Source organism: Phalacrocorax carbo, chromosome 4, assembly GCF_963921805.1.
Source record: "Phalacrocorax carbo chromosome 4, bPhaCar2.1, whole genome shotgun sequence".
Classification (NCBI taxonomy): Eukaryota; Metazoa; Chordata; class Aves; order Suliformes; family Phalacrocoracidae; genus Phalacrocorax; species Phalacrocorax carbo.
The window spans coordinates 18,011,246-18,027,072 of record NC_087516.1 but is presented as its reverse complement, the minus strand read 5'-3'; the positions used below and the strand labels follow the sequence as shown (position 1 = coordinate 18,027,072).

Below are 15,827 nucleotides of genomic sequence, written 5' to 3'. Positions count from 1 at the left end.
ATATATCTATTTTTATTACAATGTAAACAGTATTTATTCCTACATACCAGAGATTCAATGAGTTCATTAATGGTTGGACCAATTCCTTTAGAAAGGGACATGATCTTCAGAAGTTCATAACACATCATCAGACACTTCAACAGTGTTTCAGGATCATTCTTCAAGTGGGTCAGGAAAAAAAAGACAATCACTATTAATACAAATGGTGGCTGTGATAAGAAGAATTGGGACATTAATCATAATCTTTCCCTACCCAAACAAACATTTCTTGTCCACTACACATTTGTTGTGCAAGAATATTAATCAAAATCTGTCTATAAATATGACGAAGAGAGACTCAGGTTTTCAGTTCGTTCATTACTCAAGGACAAGAGAGCAGTTTAACTGAAATTCATTTTTTGCCACAACATACCATCAGCTTCTCTACATGCAGAAGGAGAATATTAATACCATAAATGTTCACTTTCAATTTCAAAAATTTAGGTGATAAAGCAAACTACAGTTTCCTTTAAAATTATGAATAACTGTCCAAACAACAAGCACTTGGGAATACAGAAAGGGAAGAGACCTTCTCCACATGCACTTCTTTAATTTCAGGTTGCTCTGCTTCTTTTATCAGATCATTTTTAATGTGTTCCAACTCAGTTATTTTCTCTTTTAATACTGATGCTTTATTAAAATCCTGCAGATCAATGCATTCTTCCAAAGCTGCTTTTGCTTCAAAAAGTTTCACCTTTGTTTCAGCCAGCTGAAATACAAAGTAAGAAGTTAATATAATACCATAACCTTTGTGACATTAGCCAACAATACACTATTGACACAAGCTAATAATACACTACTATATAAAAATCTTAGTAGATGGATACACTTAATGTTTTTCTTGTCAACTGAAATCTGCTTACCTTAAGCTCCCGCTTTCTTATTTCAGCAACATCAACAGGCTGGTCGACTGCAACAATTGGCTCATGAACTTCTGATATAATTTCTGCAATCTATTGTTACAAGCAGTATATTAGTACCATTAATTTCAGTTCAGATACCAGATACTAAGCATTTAACTTCTCCAAATTTAAAATATCAATCTTCTGAAAAAGTATTCAACATCTGTGCAGTTTACCTTAACAGCATCAATTTGGCAACACATAGTCTAACTGGAAAGTCTAGTGTTTTCTACCATTTAGCTAGGTAAGCAAAAAAATAGAAGACTGTATATCCATGAATGAGTTAAGCAGTTTCCATGCCAACAGCTCACTGGCACCATTCCTCTAGATCTGAACACATGCTTTAAAAAGAATTACTGGTAATGAGAGTAAGGTTTTTCATCTGTTACTACTTCAATCAAAGCAACTAAGAACACTATCACTTAAAGATCTATAAACCACCATATATAGTATAAGAAACCACGCAAGTAACTTAATTTCAAGCCAAACACATGCATAGAACTAGAAGCAGAACTAGGCTGAGAGTTTTTCAGTTGGTTCAGAGGTTTCTTTAAAGTCAGACGTGTTACATTAATAAAAATCAAGACAACGCATGAGGAAAACTGAACACTGAGTGAGACAGGATAGTCTTAATTTGATTTATCTTGTATCAGATCACCTCAGTTTCTAACTTCCTCTCAAGCTGTACCAAATCAACAGAATATACCAAATCAGCGTATTTCACTGGAATAATAGAAATGCACACATCTACTATTACTATTGTACTATAATGCCAAGATTACCATAGCTCTCCACCATAATCATTTTAACAAACCTATATCCTAGCTTTAACCACTGGACTGAAGTTTTCCAAAAGGGGCCTCTGTCCTTAAGTCCAGGGTTCATTTAAAATATTTGAGCAAAACCAAGGGCCTATTTTTCAGGAGTCAAGTTTAAATAATTATGCTGTATATTAAACTTTACTATATGAAATACTTTTCTTATAAGGGTTTTCAGTACCTATCTCAGCTAAAAGGAGGGAAGAGAAGTCAAACCTGGAAACGTACATTATCCTCACTTTGAATGATCTAGTCAAAACTGTTTGGATCTAATATGACAAAGGATTCTGAAACAGGACGTTGAAGTGTAATACTGTCCTAATTTGAGGATTACATTTACATCACCAGCCAAATGTCAAAGATAAAAATCTTTGGACAACCACAAAATGCAGCTATGCTACCAAAAAAAAAAAGGGGGGCGGGGGGAGGGCAGCCGACAGACACAACATAAATGCTTCTCCAACCTAAAAATATTTTAACTCCTGATATTTCTGTTACTATGCTTCATAAAGTCTGTTTGACATACAGGGAAGGCAGAACCTAGAAAACAATGAACCTTTAGAACTACTTACAGTTTGAATCCTTCTGTCATCATCCTGAACAATAGTGAGTAATCTTTCCGTAAGCAGAGATATAAAGGCTGTTGAAGTTGTAGGCAGAGTAAGAATCTTTTGTAATGTAACTAACAGATGCTTTCTGCATTAAAGAGAAAAACCCAATCAATCTGTTTGCTTTTTCAAGAAAATGGAAGACATGAGTTAATATTTTACCCACTTTGAGTTAGTGCTATCATGACTTTATGATACATTATAAGAGAAACTTCTCTTTAGCTATATTAATTGCTGAATATATTTTCTTACTTAGCAATGTTTGTCTTCTCCTGGTTTTACCTTATTTCTCTTGATTAGAAAATGCTGGATTTTTTTTATTCAGGTGTCACTACTGTCCAATGAAAGGTCATACCAGCAGAAAACAGTCAGAGTATCAACACTGTAGAATGCTTTCACAGAAATTATCTGGCTGAAAACTAAAAAAAGTTTAAGTTAAACTATCCTGCCAGTCTGGCATACATATGATGCATTCCACTAAGAGTTTGAGATTATTGCTCTGTTTGTATGGTATGAACTTCCAAATTTATTTACTCTTATTACTTCACATCAAAAGGCTGTTAAAATTATAGGAATGACTCAGTTAACACAGTCCAATTCAGCTTGGCATCTAAAGCATCTGTAACCTGTTAGGCCTTAGCAGACTGGGCTTAAAAACATAAGAAACACACAGGCTACTTGCTACAAGTCATCGGCTGAGAAGTAAACCATTTATCTCCTTTTATTTTTTTATATACTATGTTCCAAATCAACAGTCTTGTAACTTCATAATCTCATGAATACATTATGAAAACAACTGAATTTGTTCTCCCCAAACAATGTTGTATCTGCATTAAAACTCATTTTTCCATGAAAGCAAGCAGACGATATTTGGCACGCTTTTGGGAACAATTCCATTAGAGAGACCATGCCTTTTTTTCCAGCTAGCATTAGAGCTGTATTTTGTCTGTTTGATCAGGTTATTTTCCCAACCAAGACTATGCCTGTCCACAGGCACGACTGCCATAAGCTTAATAACACAGATTTTAAGTTTACCTTCCTCCTTCTTCTGTGGTATCCATGCAGCCTATGATATGAATCAGTTGCTGGCCTATAAATTCTTTTGTCATCAGGTTTTCAAAACAAGTGAAGTCTTCTCTTTGTTCCTCGCTAAGAACTGGAATATTTTTAAAGTAACTGAATCCAAATAGAACAGATATAATTACATTCAGAATAATTGTTAAGTAAAAAACCAAAACCCACACCAAACAAAACACCACCCGACTCAAACCCCCACCACTTGCCTTAGTTACAAGCCTTAAAAATTATTGTGTTCTTCTTTTCATAGATTAATTGTTCCAGAAATTTATACCAAAGAATGCAGTTTTAAAGTAGTGTACATTAACCCTGTTTGAGAATGCAAAATAGTAAGGAACAGAAAATGAGAAGTTATGCTTGTGCGTGTGATTTCAGTTCTGTACCCCTGCATAAAGGGAGCATCTTAGGCATAAATGTATACACGTACCATTTTTCATATATACAACTAGTATTTTTCTATATATTTAGGTACTATGTATTCTTTTACATGTTCAGAGTGTTATATTTCCTACAAGACAAAATACAAGAAAATCATTACAGTGTGCAGTGAATTCTAAATTATATGGTCAAATATACCATCATTTGAGTATGTCAGATATACTCGGCCACATGGCATGGAAACTGTAATCAGTCTGGTTTCTTGTTTTTTTCTAGAGTCACTGTTCTTTTATCAAAATTTCATCCATCAATGAGAGCATGCGTGTTCAGAAAATCTGGAGTGAAATATATGATTTACAAAATTCAGTACTGAAAAGAATATAAAATGAACACACTATATGAGCTGTGAAAAAGATGCTTATTTTTACACAGCTTTGCAGACACTTTTCAGCAACAGCTCATTAAATTTAGCAAATTTTAAAAATTTCTTCTAAGGTAGGACAAAAGCTCTGCACATAGCTATACTTAAGAACATCTGAAATTACAACAGTGTAGGCAGCTGATCCTGATCATTTAACAGTAAAGTTACCTGCACCAGACAATAGTGAAATATTTAAACAAAGCTCACAATCTTGCATTTTTTTCTTGACAGACTTAGTTTCTTGCTCCTAACTGATACTCTCACAGTGCAAATAGAGTCCTGGATCATACAATTGCAAATCTTACCCAAAGCAACTGGTGGCATAGCTCACCAATGAATAGTTTAACAGTTGATACTACAAACAAGTACCAGCAAACCTAATTAAGCTTACTCAGCCTCTTCCTGAAGGGGAAGATAATTGAGGACATTTTGGGTAAGATCAGATGGAAAAGAAGAAAACCTTTTTTTTTTTGGAGAACAAATGTTTTATGGACTCTTAAGTTCATTATGAATGAATAAATTTACACCTACCAGACTGGATCACACTTCAAAATTCCGGAAGCACAGATGCTTCATTTAATAAAAGTTTATGAAATGTGTTAGCACATTCCACATTGAAAAGTAGCAATGATTTCTGTAAGTACTACTAGAATACGACACCCACTGAAGTGCGAAAAGAATATGCACATTTTTAATTGGAAACATCTATCAAAACAATGCATTTTTCAGCAGATCTGATTTATAATAGTTTCAGGAAGCTTCACTCTACATTTTGCAAGTACAATACCTCAGTTAAGATGTCTCAGCATTTCCCATGCTCACAAACAAATTCTGTTCAAATTTTATTTTAATACTAAAATAGCCCATTGAGACAAAAAATACCTTTCTTCACTTTGGTAAAAAAAATTACTTAACAAAACATTCATATTTCTCTCCCCCTCAATTAAATGCTCTGTAATTTGCTCATTTAACAGCTCTATCACTGCCTTCAAACATAAGTTTTGGGGAAGCATGCCTGCCTAAGCAGGGGAAAGAGAAGCAAGTGAACTTTCAATTTCAAAACACACTTCTCTTGGGGTCAGCAGCCAAACTACAACAATAAAAAAAAGTATTGGTTTCTGCAAGCTCTTTGCAAACACACAGCAACCTACAAAACAGCTGGACAAAGGATAGCCGCATATTACAGAACAATGACTCTATTACCTTAAATGGAAAAGAATTATATGCTATTGATCTAGCAGTCCATCTTGCTGATAATTCATGAGAAAGGACATTCCAAAGTGTTTTTTTCACATTATAAATTTGCTTTTTACAGTTTTTAATTCCTATAAATGCTCTCAAAAATCTTTAAAAATGTTTTCTAAAAAAATATCACTTTTCAAGAACAACTTTGGCTTTGGAGGAAACCTAATCAGTTAAATAAAATAAATATTCTCTACTTTAAAAAAATAAATTTGTTTTAGTGGTAAGAGATTTATTTTTAAATGCAATATACCTTAATAAATAATCCGCATATATAGCTGGTTCTGGCAACATCTGTTCTAGTAAATCTTCACCTTCTTCACCCTTTGATTTTAGATATTCACAAAGACATCTCCAATATAATACATTCTCAGCTGTTAAGTCTTCCAGCTGCATCAGTTTTCTAAACAAAAATAAATACAGAGAGATCAATAAAACAGGGTCAAAGACAACAAATACACAGAAATTGATTATTTCCTAAAACAAAAATAAAATCCTGACAAAGGTACTGCCCATAGAAATACTTGAAGGCTGACAAAAATAATCTAGTCTCTCTTAAGTGAGAACACTGAGCTCCCTGGGCCACTCACCACACTACACTTTTCAGTATTCTACATCAAGGCAGCTCGTGTCAGTTTGCAGAAAGACACTGCTCGGCCTTTCAGACCTCCTAGAGCAACCACCCAAGTCCTTTACCCCTATGAAACAGTGTTATTACTGTACACATCTGGAAAATTGAACTTCATTAATCTGCAGAAATGCAACAACTTCATTAAGTGATTTTTAAGCTTCTGTTTATGAATTAGTTCTTCCATTCTTAATAGAAGACCTTTACACAATATTCAAGTAGCAATCATAGCATATCAAATGCAAAAAGCAACACAACTGCGTTCTCAGCATCTCGGTAAGCTCATCCTGTTTAGCAGACATAGGGCCCCCACTCCTTTTTATAATCATAGTCTTTTCCATGCCAAGCAAGCATATGATCTTTTTCAGAAGCAGACATTAAGTTGTGCATTAATTCTACCTCAAAACAGAAAAAACAGAGCATCACTGTCAGTGGTAGTTTTCTCTCCCTTCAATCCCATTTTACTTGCAAGCTATCAATAACAAATTTGTTTTTCTTTTAGGTCCCTTGCACACACTGAAGAAAACAAAAAAACACCCCAGCAACATGTAGATGAAAAATGATCATTTGATGGCTTCCCATAAACCAGACAGGCCTTAAAAGCAAGTTTAACAAACAAAAAATCATCAACTTCAAAAATCTAAGCATTTGTCATACAGCTACTGCATCACTCAAGGTGTAGTCAGAAACATCATACAAGAAGCCTAATATTTTCCATAAATAAAAAAAATTACAAACTGAATAATTTCACTCACTTCTCAAAATGTTGTTAGTCTAATAGATCTAATTCTTAAAAAAAATTCTCAGCCCAGTCTTTCATAACAGAAGCCTTCTTTTGAGCAGGATCAAAGTCAGACTGACAAGTCCACAACTATGTAAATTTTTCCTTTGAACCTCTTCAACTATTGGCACATTTACAGAGGCTGTTAGATAGTTATTACAGTGTTATTGACGCTTTTTAAACGCAGACAGGCCCACATCTATAGCTTTGGAGTGCAATGCATGTAGCATCTACTGACTGTCATAAGATATTACTAGCTTGCAAGACACTTCATATGATGACATTATACGTTTTCCCCCAAAACACAGAATAAGATTGTTGCCACTTTTAATCAGTAATAATTTGTAATTTAAGTTTCAGCTGAGATTAGACTCCTACCATGTTAATACTCATTCCACTCTGGTTGCCTCAATTAACTCGAGCTGTTTCTTCTCACACCTTTTTGTCTCCCTTAGCAATTTCCTACAAGTTCTAATTTCTTGGCTTCTTTCCCCCGTCATTTTTGCCTTAATCTTAATATTCATCACACCATTTTCTTCATAGCTTAGGAGCTCACTTAGTTGAATTCTACCAAATATTAACACAAGAAAAGAAGCCTCTAAGATACCAACTTCTGTAAGTCTCTGTTTATTCAAGTAAAATACCTCCAAAAGAAAGCCGAAACACAGGTCATTAATTCCATTCTGATAGATTCTCCAAGCAGTTCATGGATAACAAACAGCCCCAAATTGCACTGCCTCTAGCTCAGCAAAAAAGATAGAAGGAAGCCAAACTAGGAAATATGTGAGAAAGACCAGACACATTACTGAAAGGGAGGAGGAACAGGAGAAAAAAGGACCACAGTCCTTCAGTACTACAGGTTAAAAGAAGGGAGGAAATTACAGTTGTGGGGGTAAACTAGAGCATTGCTTTTATTGTAAGCTGTACAGACAGTACAGGAAATAAAACAAATTAGCTTCCAAGTTGTTACTCACAGAAAAGCTTGTTTAGCTGGTTAATTTACTGCTTCCTCCTAAATTCTAAGAGTGTGATTTTTGGGGTGTTCAGGAAACAAGAAGTCATTTTTCATTTCTTCCTCTTGCTTATCTGGCACTATCATTTTCAGTTGGTGAACACAGAACTTTAAAGACCAAAAAAGTGTATCCGAATGATGCCATGAACAGGCATCATGGCTTACACCACAATATCAGTCTTAACGCAGGTAATAGTTACTCTGCTCCCCATTCAGATATAAACTTGATATTCTTATACAAAATATTCTTTTTTTTTTTAATGAAAACTGATCTGCATACCTGCTGTCAAGGTTTTTACAGTTCTGAACAAAGTCTTGAAGTGGAGATGATGAAAACAAAGCATTTAGTACTGGGCCAGCCACTTCTGGGCAATTTTCCACATCCAGTCGATGAAGCAATTCTAAAACATCCCCTTCAGTGAATTGTAACCAGGCCTGAAGCAGCTTCTTCTTGATTACCTCCTTAACAGCATCTAATAATACAGGAATTTCAATGGTTTAAAATGTTAAAGGTCAAAAGATAACAAGCTTTCAATACACTTTCACAAATCATTTTTCTATAGGCGGCTTTTTGGAAAGAAGTTATTATATAGTTGAACTTAATGTTACCTTAAAAAAGAAACCCAACAGTTAGACAAGAACTACCTATGGAGCACTACTACATTTTTGAGGCAATATATTTTCCCCCCACAGGGAATTAAAAAAAAAAAAACCTCTATCCAAAAATTGTTACATCTAAAGACAACACCTCAACCCAGAAAATCTACAAACCATGAACTCTTGTAGAGCAAGGAAATATTCTGGGGAAGCATTGTTAGATACCTGCTCTGTTCCAGGCATTTTGGAATTGGCCACTTTTGGAGGCAGGATACTACTGCACAGACCTTTAGTTTGAACTGCCACACAGTTCAAACTGGTGTTTGAACTGTTGCTAATTCAATTATTCAGCTGGATTATGAAATTTACATAAAGATACTTTAAGTTCCTCCTCCCCATTACTGTTCTAGAAACTACTTGTTCATTGTGGCAGAGTACTATTAATCAAGGAGAAGAGTATTTATGGGAACATCTAGAATACATACCTCATTAATACATATATACAGAATTAAGCGAGGAAGTAGAAATGCTAATAGTCTGATGGAAGTGAAAACATAACAACTAGGGAGCAATACAAGTAAGCTCTTAGGACCTTTTAGAAAACAATATCCAATATAATGGAAAAAATAAAGTACACACACACTGACAACACTCATCTTTTCTCTTATATGTAAATTATTATCATAAAGACAGCACCTATATATAGTCAAGAGTTCAAAAAGAGCTGTAAAAAGGCCTTGAAAGAGCTAAACTAAGGTCCTAAGAATAAGAAACCTCTCCAAGAAGGTAAGAAGCATAAACTAGTAGAATGCAGTAGAATGAAAGAGAACGAAGAACTGACAGCTGAGCTGAATGCACCCTGAAAAGTAGAACTAAGCAGAGTCAGCATTGTGTCTTCTAGGTTTTAATTATGAACGCTTGTTCTAAAGCCAATATGGAAAGATATCAAAAATTTAAACCTAGCAACCTTGAACAAGCAGGTTCCTCTCTTACTAGCTTGAAAGTTACTCAGATAAGCAAATTCAATAAAGATACACATATTCAAGGTTATAGAATTTACAATACAGATCAAAATGACTGAATACTTGTGGATGTATATATAAATGCAGCCAAACTGGAACATAAGCCTCTTTTGCCCAGCAAAAAGTATATGATATCAATGACAGATTATTTTCCCTTGTGATTCTAGTTGTCAAGAAAAAGAGCAAGTTCTCAATATCTGGGATGAAGAATCACCCTAAGGAAGATACAGACACCAACAGAGAAAGTACCTGCTCTGTATCATAGAAGTTCTTTATGTTGAACACCTCAATGTCACTGAAATTGAAAAGCTGTACCTTCTCAGTAAGGAAATAAAACAAATCCTTGTTCCTGACAAATGAAGATCACAGGAAAATAGTGAAAGTATCTTTCCCCCCACCCCAGTTTTGAATGATTACTAAAACAGAAACACATTCACCTGAAGACAGAACAATTGTCTGTCAAGACCCAAGTATTATTGAGGTGGGATGTAGGGGGTGGCAACCAGCAGACAAACAGCAGCTAGTTAGGTCAAACAGCAAACTAGTTCACTGATAAGAAATAGTAAATCAGAACACAGGTCTTCCAGTGTGGGAAAAATGCTAATTAAAACTTACACAGAAGGAGGACTTCTTTTTAAGTATAGCTCTATACAGTGTAAGAAAGCACTCATCTGATCCTCTCTTCCTTTGCTGTCAAGAACACACTAACATGATCCCCAAGTAGCCAAAAAGGTTGATAAAAAACCCACAAGCATACATGACAACTTCAAGAGCTACCAGCGAACACAGTACTTTTGCCTTGTTCTCTAACTGAATATCCACATGGGTTATGTTTCTCACAGTTCACAAGCAGCACATCACTAAGCAAGGGAAAATTCTCAGAGTAAAATTCAATACGGCTTAATACAGATTCTCCAAAAAAAGTATGTGGATAACACACTAACACTTGGTAAAACCAGCAGCTTTTATTGTGAAATTCATGTATATAATTGCTATTGTTACGGGGAAAAAAAAAAAATGTAGGCAGGCCAATATTGTCTCACTCAGATGCACATGACCTTTTGATCTTTTGGCAACACCATGACACACAACTACGGGTACATTCTGAATGGCTCTTTGTATAGAAATGATATAGCACAGAAGACATCAAAACGAATAAAGCTGCTCCATGACTAAATTAATGAGGGTCAGTCAAAAATTCATTAAAGAAAGATTCAAGCTAGTTAACTGAAAAAATAACCAGCTGAAGAGATTTCTCTGCAAACACACATAGGAAATATTTTCAAACAAATATGAAACTGACATAAATGTTCACATTTCAATTATTTAATATATTTATTAGTTACAAAACTATCTGTAATGAAACATGTTTCAAAATACACTGAACTAAATAATTACATTTTTCTACTTCTGTGTTTAATTACATTGTCATTTTTTAATTTTAATAGCATTTGATCCTATTTTAGAGCTCAGTGGCTTTCAAGTTTTTTTGAAAGTGCAATTGTTTTCTGGAAAAGGGGTCTGGAAAACCAAAGCAGCAGGCAGAATTTCTTGTGCTTAAACGCCTCCTGGTACCTCATGACTCCCTTTGAGCTCCTCCTTATTGCCATCACAGATTCCACATAAATCATCCCCAAAACATTAGAAAGTATTTTCTCAAACATTTGTATTAAGATGTCAAGAAAGATGATCTCTTACCAGATCTGTCATTAAGTCCTTGTTGTAACAATTTTACTCTCTGTGCTATTGACAGAGCTCTCATGTGAACTTTTTCTGCCAAAACCTTAAAAAAATAAGACATTAAAATATATTTCTACAAATGGTAACAACTGTATTCATTACCTACCTGTGGGTTTAAACTCTCAGTTTTATCCATCCACAGAAACCATAAGCCAATAAAATCCTGTAACACCTATACCATCAGCACCATACCAACACATTAACAAGCAGATTTTTGTTCATGGAAGAAAATGTAAAATAAAGAAAGAATAAAGTTAACAAATAGCTCAGAAGCTTGGCAGCTCTGCTTGAATGCAACACCTGGATATAAAAACTATTCTCTTTAAAGCTCCTAGATCAGCAAATACCTTCAATAAAATGACTAAAGTATCTACATTTCTTAAAGCCTACCAATACAGAGGTTCAGTTAAAAAATAGAAATTAATCTAAGTTAAGAAAGAACAGAAAATAGTTTTGCGTGAAAAAAACTGAATATTTTGTTTTAAGATCTTGTCTAAGATGCCTGCACAAGAAAGATACATGGTAGCATACCTTCCTGCCCTTACCCCTACAAGTAAACATAAGTAATAGCTGATACTTCTCGAAATTGGAATACCAAAAATATGCAATTTTTCACTAGTATTGCTGTGATCCTAACTTTATTGAATTATAACAACGCTTCTCTGTAATAACAGAGAAGATTGCTTCACAAACATCACAAAATGCATAGAAAGAAACCAAAAGATTGTACATATACTCCATACTTCTATTGTCCAATTCTGAAAAGCTGAGTTCTATCACACAAGTAATTTCTATTAAGCACGTTCTGCAGACAAATTCAGGGGTTTTAACTTGATAACTTGTATTAAATCACTCCCCCTCAAAATTCTGGCAAGTGAAAATAAATTGTTTAATTGTTCTTAGTATTTAATCAGTGAGATGGAGGAAAAAGACTTTAGAACTTTAAGTCAGTCTTTGAAATTAATATTAAAGTGGTCCAATTTACCTCATATGCCTGCTTCCTGACACCTTCTTTTACATCCATAGTGCGGCCTACAATTTTTGGCAAAGTCCTTGCTGATGGAGCAATACACGACAGCACTGCACGCCTTACTTCTGAATTTGAATCATTTTCAAGCAGTGTACTGTAAACTGAAAGTAAAATAATCATAACAATATTTTCATAAGAGTTTGAAACATGGAAAACACTCAATAAATCAGCTGTTTTTAAAACCCTTCCTCTGTCCCTGCGTAACACATACAAATGTAGGGAAGAGTTCAGGGTCACAACCCCAAGATTTTATGGCTGAGTTATGATCTCCAAAGAAATTCAACTATGAAAATAATATTTGCAATCCTAAGTAGGATCTTCAGTTAGTAACTCTGAAAACTGCTACTCTAGATCCCACCTATAAAAAAACATTTTGTCATTTTCTGGACAAAAAAAATAAAAATAAGAAATAAAATGCTTCCAATCATTGGCTCCTTAAGTCCTCTATTTACTGGCTATACATCCTCATTACCTTTGAAGTAGATCCTCAAGTTCTAGTATAAATGGAAAACTGCAATCTTCATCAAGCCTATCAAAACTCAAATAGTAAATCTCTCACATAATACTTTTTGTTATTCTTGACCCTTCTTCAAAGTTAAAAGCAACAAGGATTTAATCAGAGAATACTTGACTTCATCTTCTCGCTCTGTGAGACAATGATTGTCTATGAGTTTTACGTGCTCCTAAACGAGCAACTTACAAGCAAAGACTTAGAAAATATAATTTCAAAGAAGGTTCCTTAACAACAAAACAACCTGAATTAATTAACTTACTCTCTTCACAAAAGACAGCATGTAAAGTCTAATCAGGACACGATTTATGTAACAGCTGTGCTAGTACAAACCTACAGTCTACCTTGAGCAATGGAAGTATAGGCTTAGTCAAGAATCATACCATACACAAAGCAAGCCGCAAACGGCACAAAAAGAACATCAGGAAACCTGGAAGTGATCCATGAAAAAAAAATGAGATTTGCAAGAAAAAAAGTAGCCCAGAAAACCATAGGTCAACAATGTCAGTAACCAGTTTGCCTCTCACAGGGCTGGAAGCTGTTATTTGAGACAAAATTATTTTTCTTATCATCTCTACTCCTCTTGGGGTTTTTGTACAAATTCAATAGCACAAAAGGGTCCTTAGAGGGTAAGAACTTAGTAAGCACATATTTTATCTCCACCCCAATTTGCAACACACCTTTACTCTCACCATCCTTCAGCTATGTTTAGTCCATAGAACAGCCTGAGCCTAATACGATTTCTTATAATTTAATCCCCAGTGAACCTCTCCTTCAAGCAGTTCTGTCTTTTCCCCTTGAACATACACAACTCTTGCACCTACTGCCTCCTCTGGCAACGAGCTCCACAGTTTACAAATTATTACAAGAATACCCTCTAAGAGTTGTTTACTCAATGCTTAAAAAAAGCTTTAAAATGTTTTAATGTAATGTAAATTAACAAATGTTCTTAAATAAAAGAAAAGAATTACTATTACTATTACTTACTGTTAACAACAGGACAGTTTTCATCCTTAGGATCTTGAAGTCTCGACAGGGCCAAGACAGCTTGGATTCTCACATTCGAAAATTTATCTTGTAGTCTAATCAGCATAGCTTCATTAATTTTATCAAATAAGTCATCATCAATCTGGGCATTCTCTGGCATATTTCCCAAAATCTTATTAACAAGCTGACATGTTCGAAACCTAACTGCATGGCTGTTTGCTTTGTGAGACTTAGGGAAAGAAAAAAAAAAACGTTCTTATAATCACACTTTTCACATTTCCAACACAAGGCTATTAATATGCATATGTATGTAGTTAACATTCTATACAGTACACGAAACATGCACTTATGTATTTCAAAGCTTTTCCTACCTAAGTTTATTTTTAGTAAGAGTCACAGAACTAGAAAACGATTATGCCAGTACCTGCGGCACTTCACATAACTTGCAGTGTGCCTTCACAAAGGAAGGAACATGCTTACCATTCAATGTCGGCTACAGTACATTAGCTAACTTACCCGTCCCCATAACACATTAAAAAGAAAAAGAAGTTAGCAATGACGACTAGTGTTGGCAATTACGACTAGTGATCTTGGCCTGATTAATAGTTTTTCTATGTCAAAACACTCGTTTAAGAAAATGTAATTCTGCTGTGTTTTCATGCTGTTGAAACTGTTGATCATCTTTCTACGTAACACTCGCAATAAGCAGAAAGGATTAATACATATGCCAACCATACTTGTATGAACGATCTTTTAATATTTTTACTTATCAAAGAAACACTATAAATCCATTTCCACAATTCCACACCTAACACTTATAAATGCACCTATAGTAAAGCCTATAATGACAGCCGACAGCCAAAAATGAAAACAGTTCATATTTTCTCACAGGCCTAACTTCTGAATCCAATTGTTGGGCTATTGGGGGGTGGGGGAGGGGTGCGTGTCAGTGCGGGTGTTAGCCAAAAAGCACTAGCTTTCACTTTTTTTGCAGGTATCATCTTGAGCACCAGCAAGTTTTGCCCACTGCATGAAGTTTCCATTTGTTACGTTAAAGATTTAATAAGTGTTACTGTACCTCAAGCAGAAAGTTAAACACGTAATTCAGAAGTGAATTATCTTCTTCACCCTCTTCACTACCATCTTCTTTCTCCATTTGATAAAAGGAAATAACAAATTTAGCCACAAAATTGATCACTTGTTCCACTGCTGGTTCCCGTCTATAGATTATCATGGCATACTTAAGGAAATTAATGAATTTTTCATGAAAATCTTCCTTATCTTCCAACTAAAAATAAAATAAAAATCAAACCACAAAAAATTATAACTACCCGGTTCATCTTTCAGAAGCAATACCACAGAAAAATAAAATAGTTTTAAAATTGACAGCTTCTATTTAAATTTTTAAAGTGCTAAAGCCAGCAGTAGGGCACACCAGCTGCCGTGCACTCTTCACTGAATATTTTGCTTTAACTCCAGAGCAGGCATGCCTTGACCGCTGGACTCCATCCTGGCGTTTGCACTTACCTGCTCAATGCTCGTTTTAGGGGCGAGAATGCCGAAGAGGCCTTGCGGGCCTCGCTCCCGCCTCAGCCGGGCGGGTCCCGACTCCCCCCGAGAGCGGGCGTACCTCGTTGTAGGTGCTCTTCAAACCCACAATGAGCTTCGCGTGGTTCTGGTGAGGCTTCTGCGCCAGCTGAAAGGCGTCTTTGATTTGCAGAACCTTCTTTTTCGCTCCCATGGCTGCGGAGAAAGTGGGCGGTCACCTCACGGCCCCCTCCCACGGTCTCCCGCGGCTCGGGGCCGCCGCTGTTCCCGCTCCTGGCTCGGCGGCAGTGAGGCCGCTCCTAACGGCGGAGGGAGCGCCCAGCCGCCGGCGGACCGTTCCAGGCGCGGGGACACCGGAGGAGAACACCCCCACTCGCCGCCGCGCGCGCACCACTAACGGCCACAGCGCCCGCGGCCCCAGCTTCAAATTCGGCGCGAACACCGCCCCCCATCTCGCGAGAAAGCCGGTGGGCGGGAGAGGGCGGG

The 15,827-nt window shown here is 35.9% G+C and overlaps 1 protein-coding gene across 2 annotated transcripts in view; it reads right to left on the bottom strand.

Moving 5' to 3' along the window:
- Nucleotides 1–15,798, bottom strand: part of NCAPG (non-SMC condensin I complex subunit G) — a 28,772-nt gene extending 12,974 nt beyond the window's left edge. The window contains exons 1-12 of one of the 2 annotated variants that reach the window (XM_064449207.1): nucleotides 15,424–15,798; nucleotides 14,872–15,081; nucleotides 13,794–14,022; nucleotides 12,251–12,396; nucleotides 11,224–11,308; nucleotides 8,187–8,379; nucleotides 5,739–5,888; nucleotides 3,403–3,543; nucleotides 2,332–2,455; nucleotides 903–992; nucleotides 569–748; nucleotides 48–158 (exon numbers count right to left, since the gene is read on the bottom strand). In XM_064449207.1, the coding sequence (XP_064305277.1) occupies nucleotides 48–158; nucleotides 569–748; nucleotides 903–992; nucleotides 2,332–2,455; nucleotides 3,403–3,543; nucleotides 5,739–5,888; nucleotides 8,187–8,379; nucleotides 11,224–11,308; nucleotides 12,251–12,396; nucleotides 13,794–14,022; nucleotides 14,872–15,081; nucleotides 15,424–15,534 (1,770 nt within the window). In that variant the 5' untranslated portion in view covers nucleotides 15,535–15,798. Of the gene's footprint in view, nucleotides 1–47; nucleotides 159–568; nucleotides 749–902; nucleotides 993–2,331; nucleotides 2,456–3,402; nucleotides 3,544–5,738; nucleotides 5,889–8,186; nucleotides 8,380–11,223; nucleotides 11,309–12,250; nucleotides 12,397–13,793; nucleotides 14,023–14,871; nucleotides 15,082–15,320 lie in introns of both variants that reach the window. The other variant, XM_064449209.1, reaches the window with a different exon arrangement.
- Nucleotides 15,799–15,827: the final 29 nt, after the last annotated feature.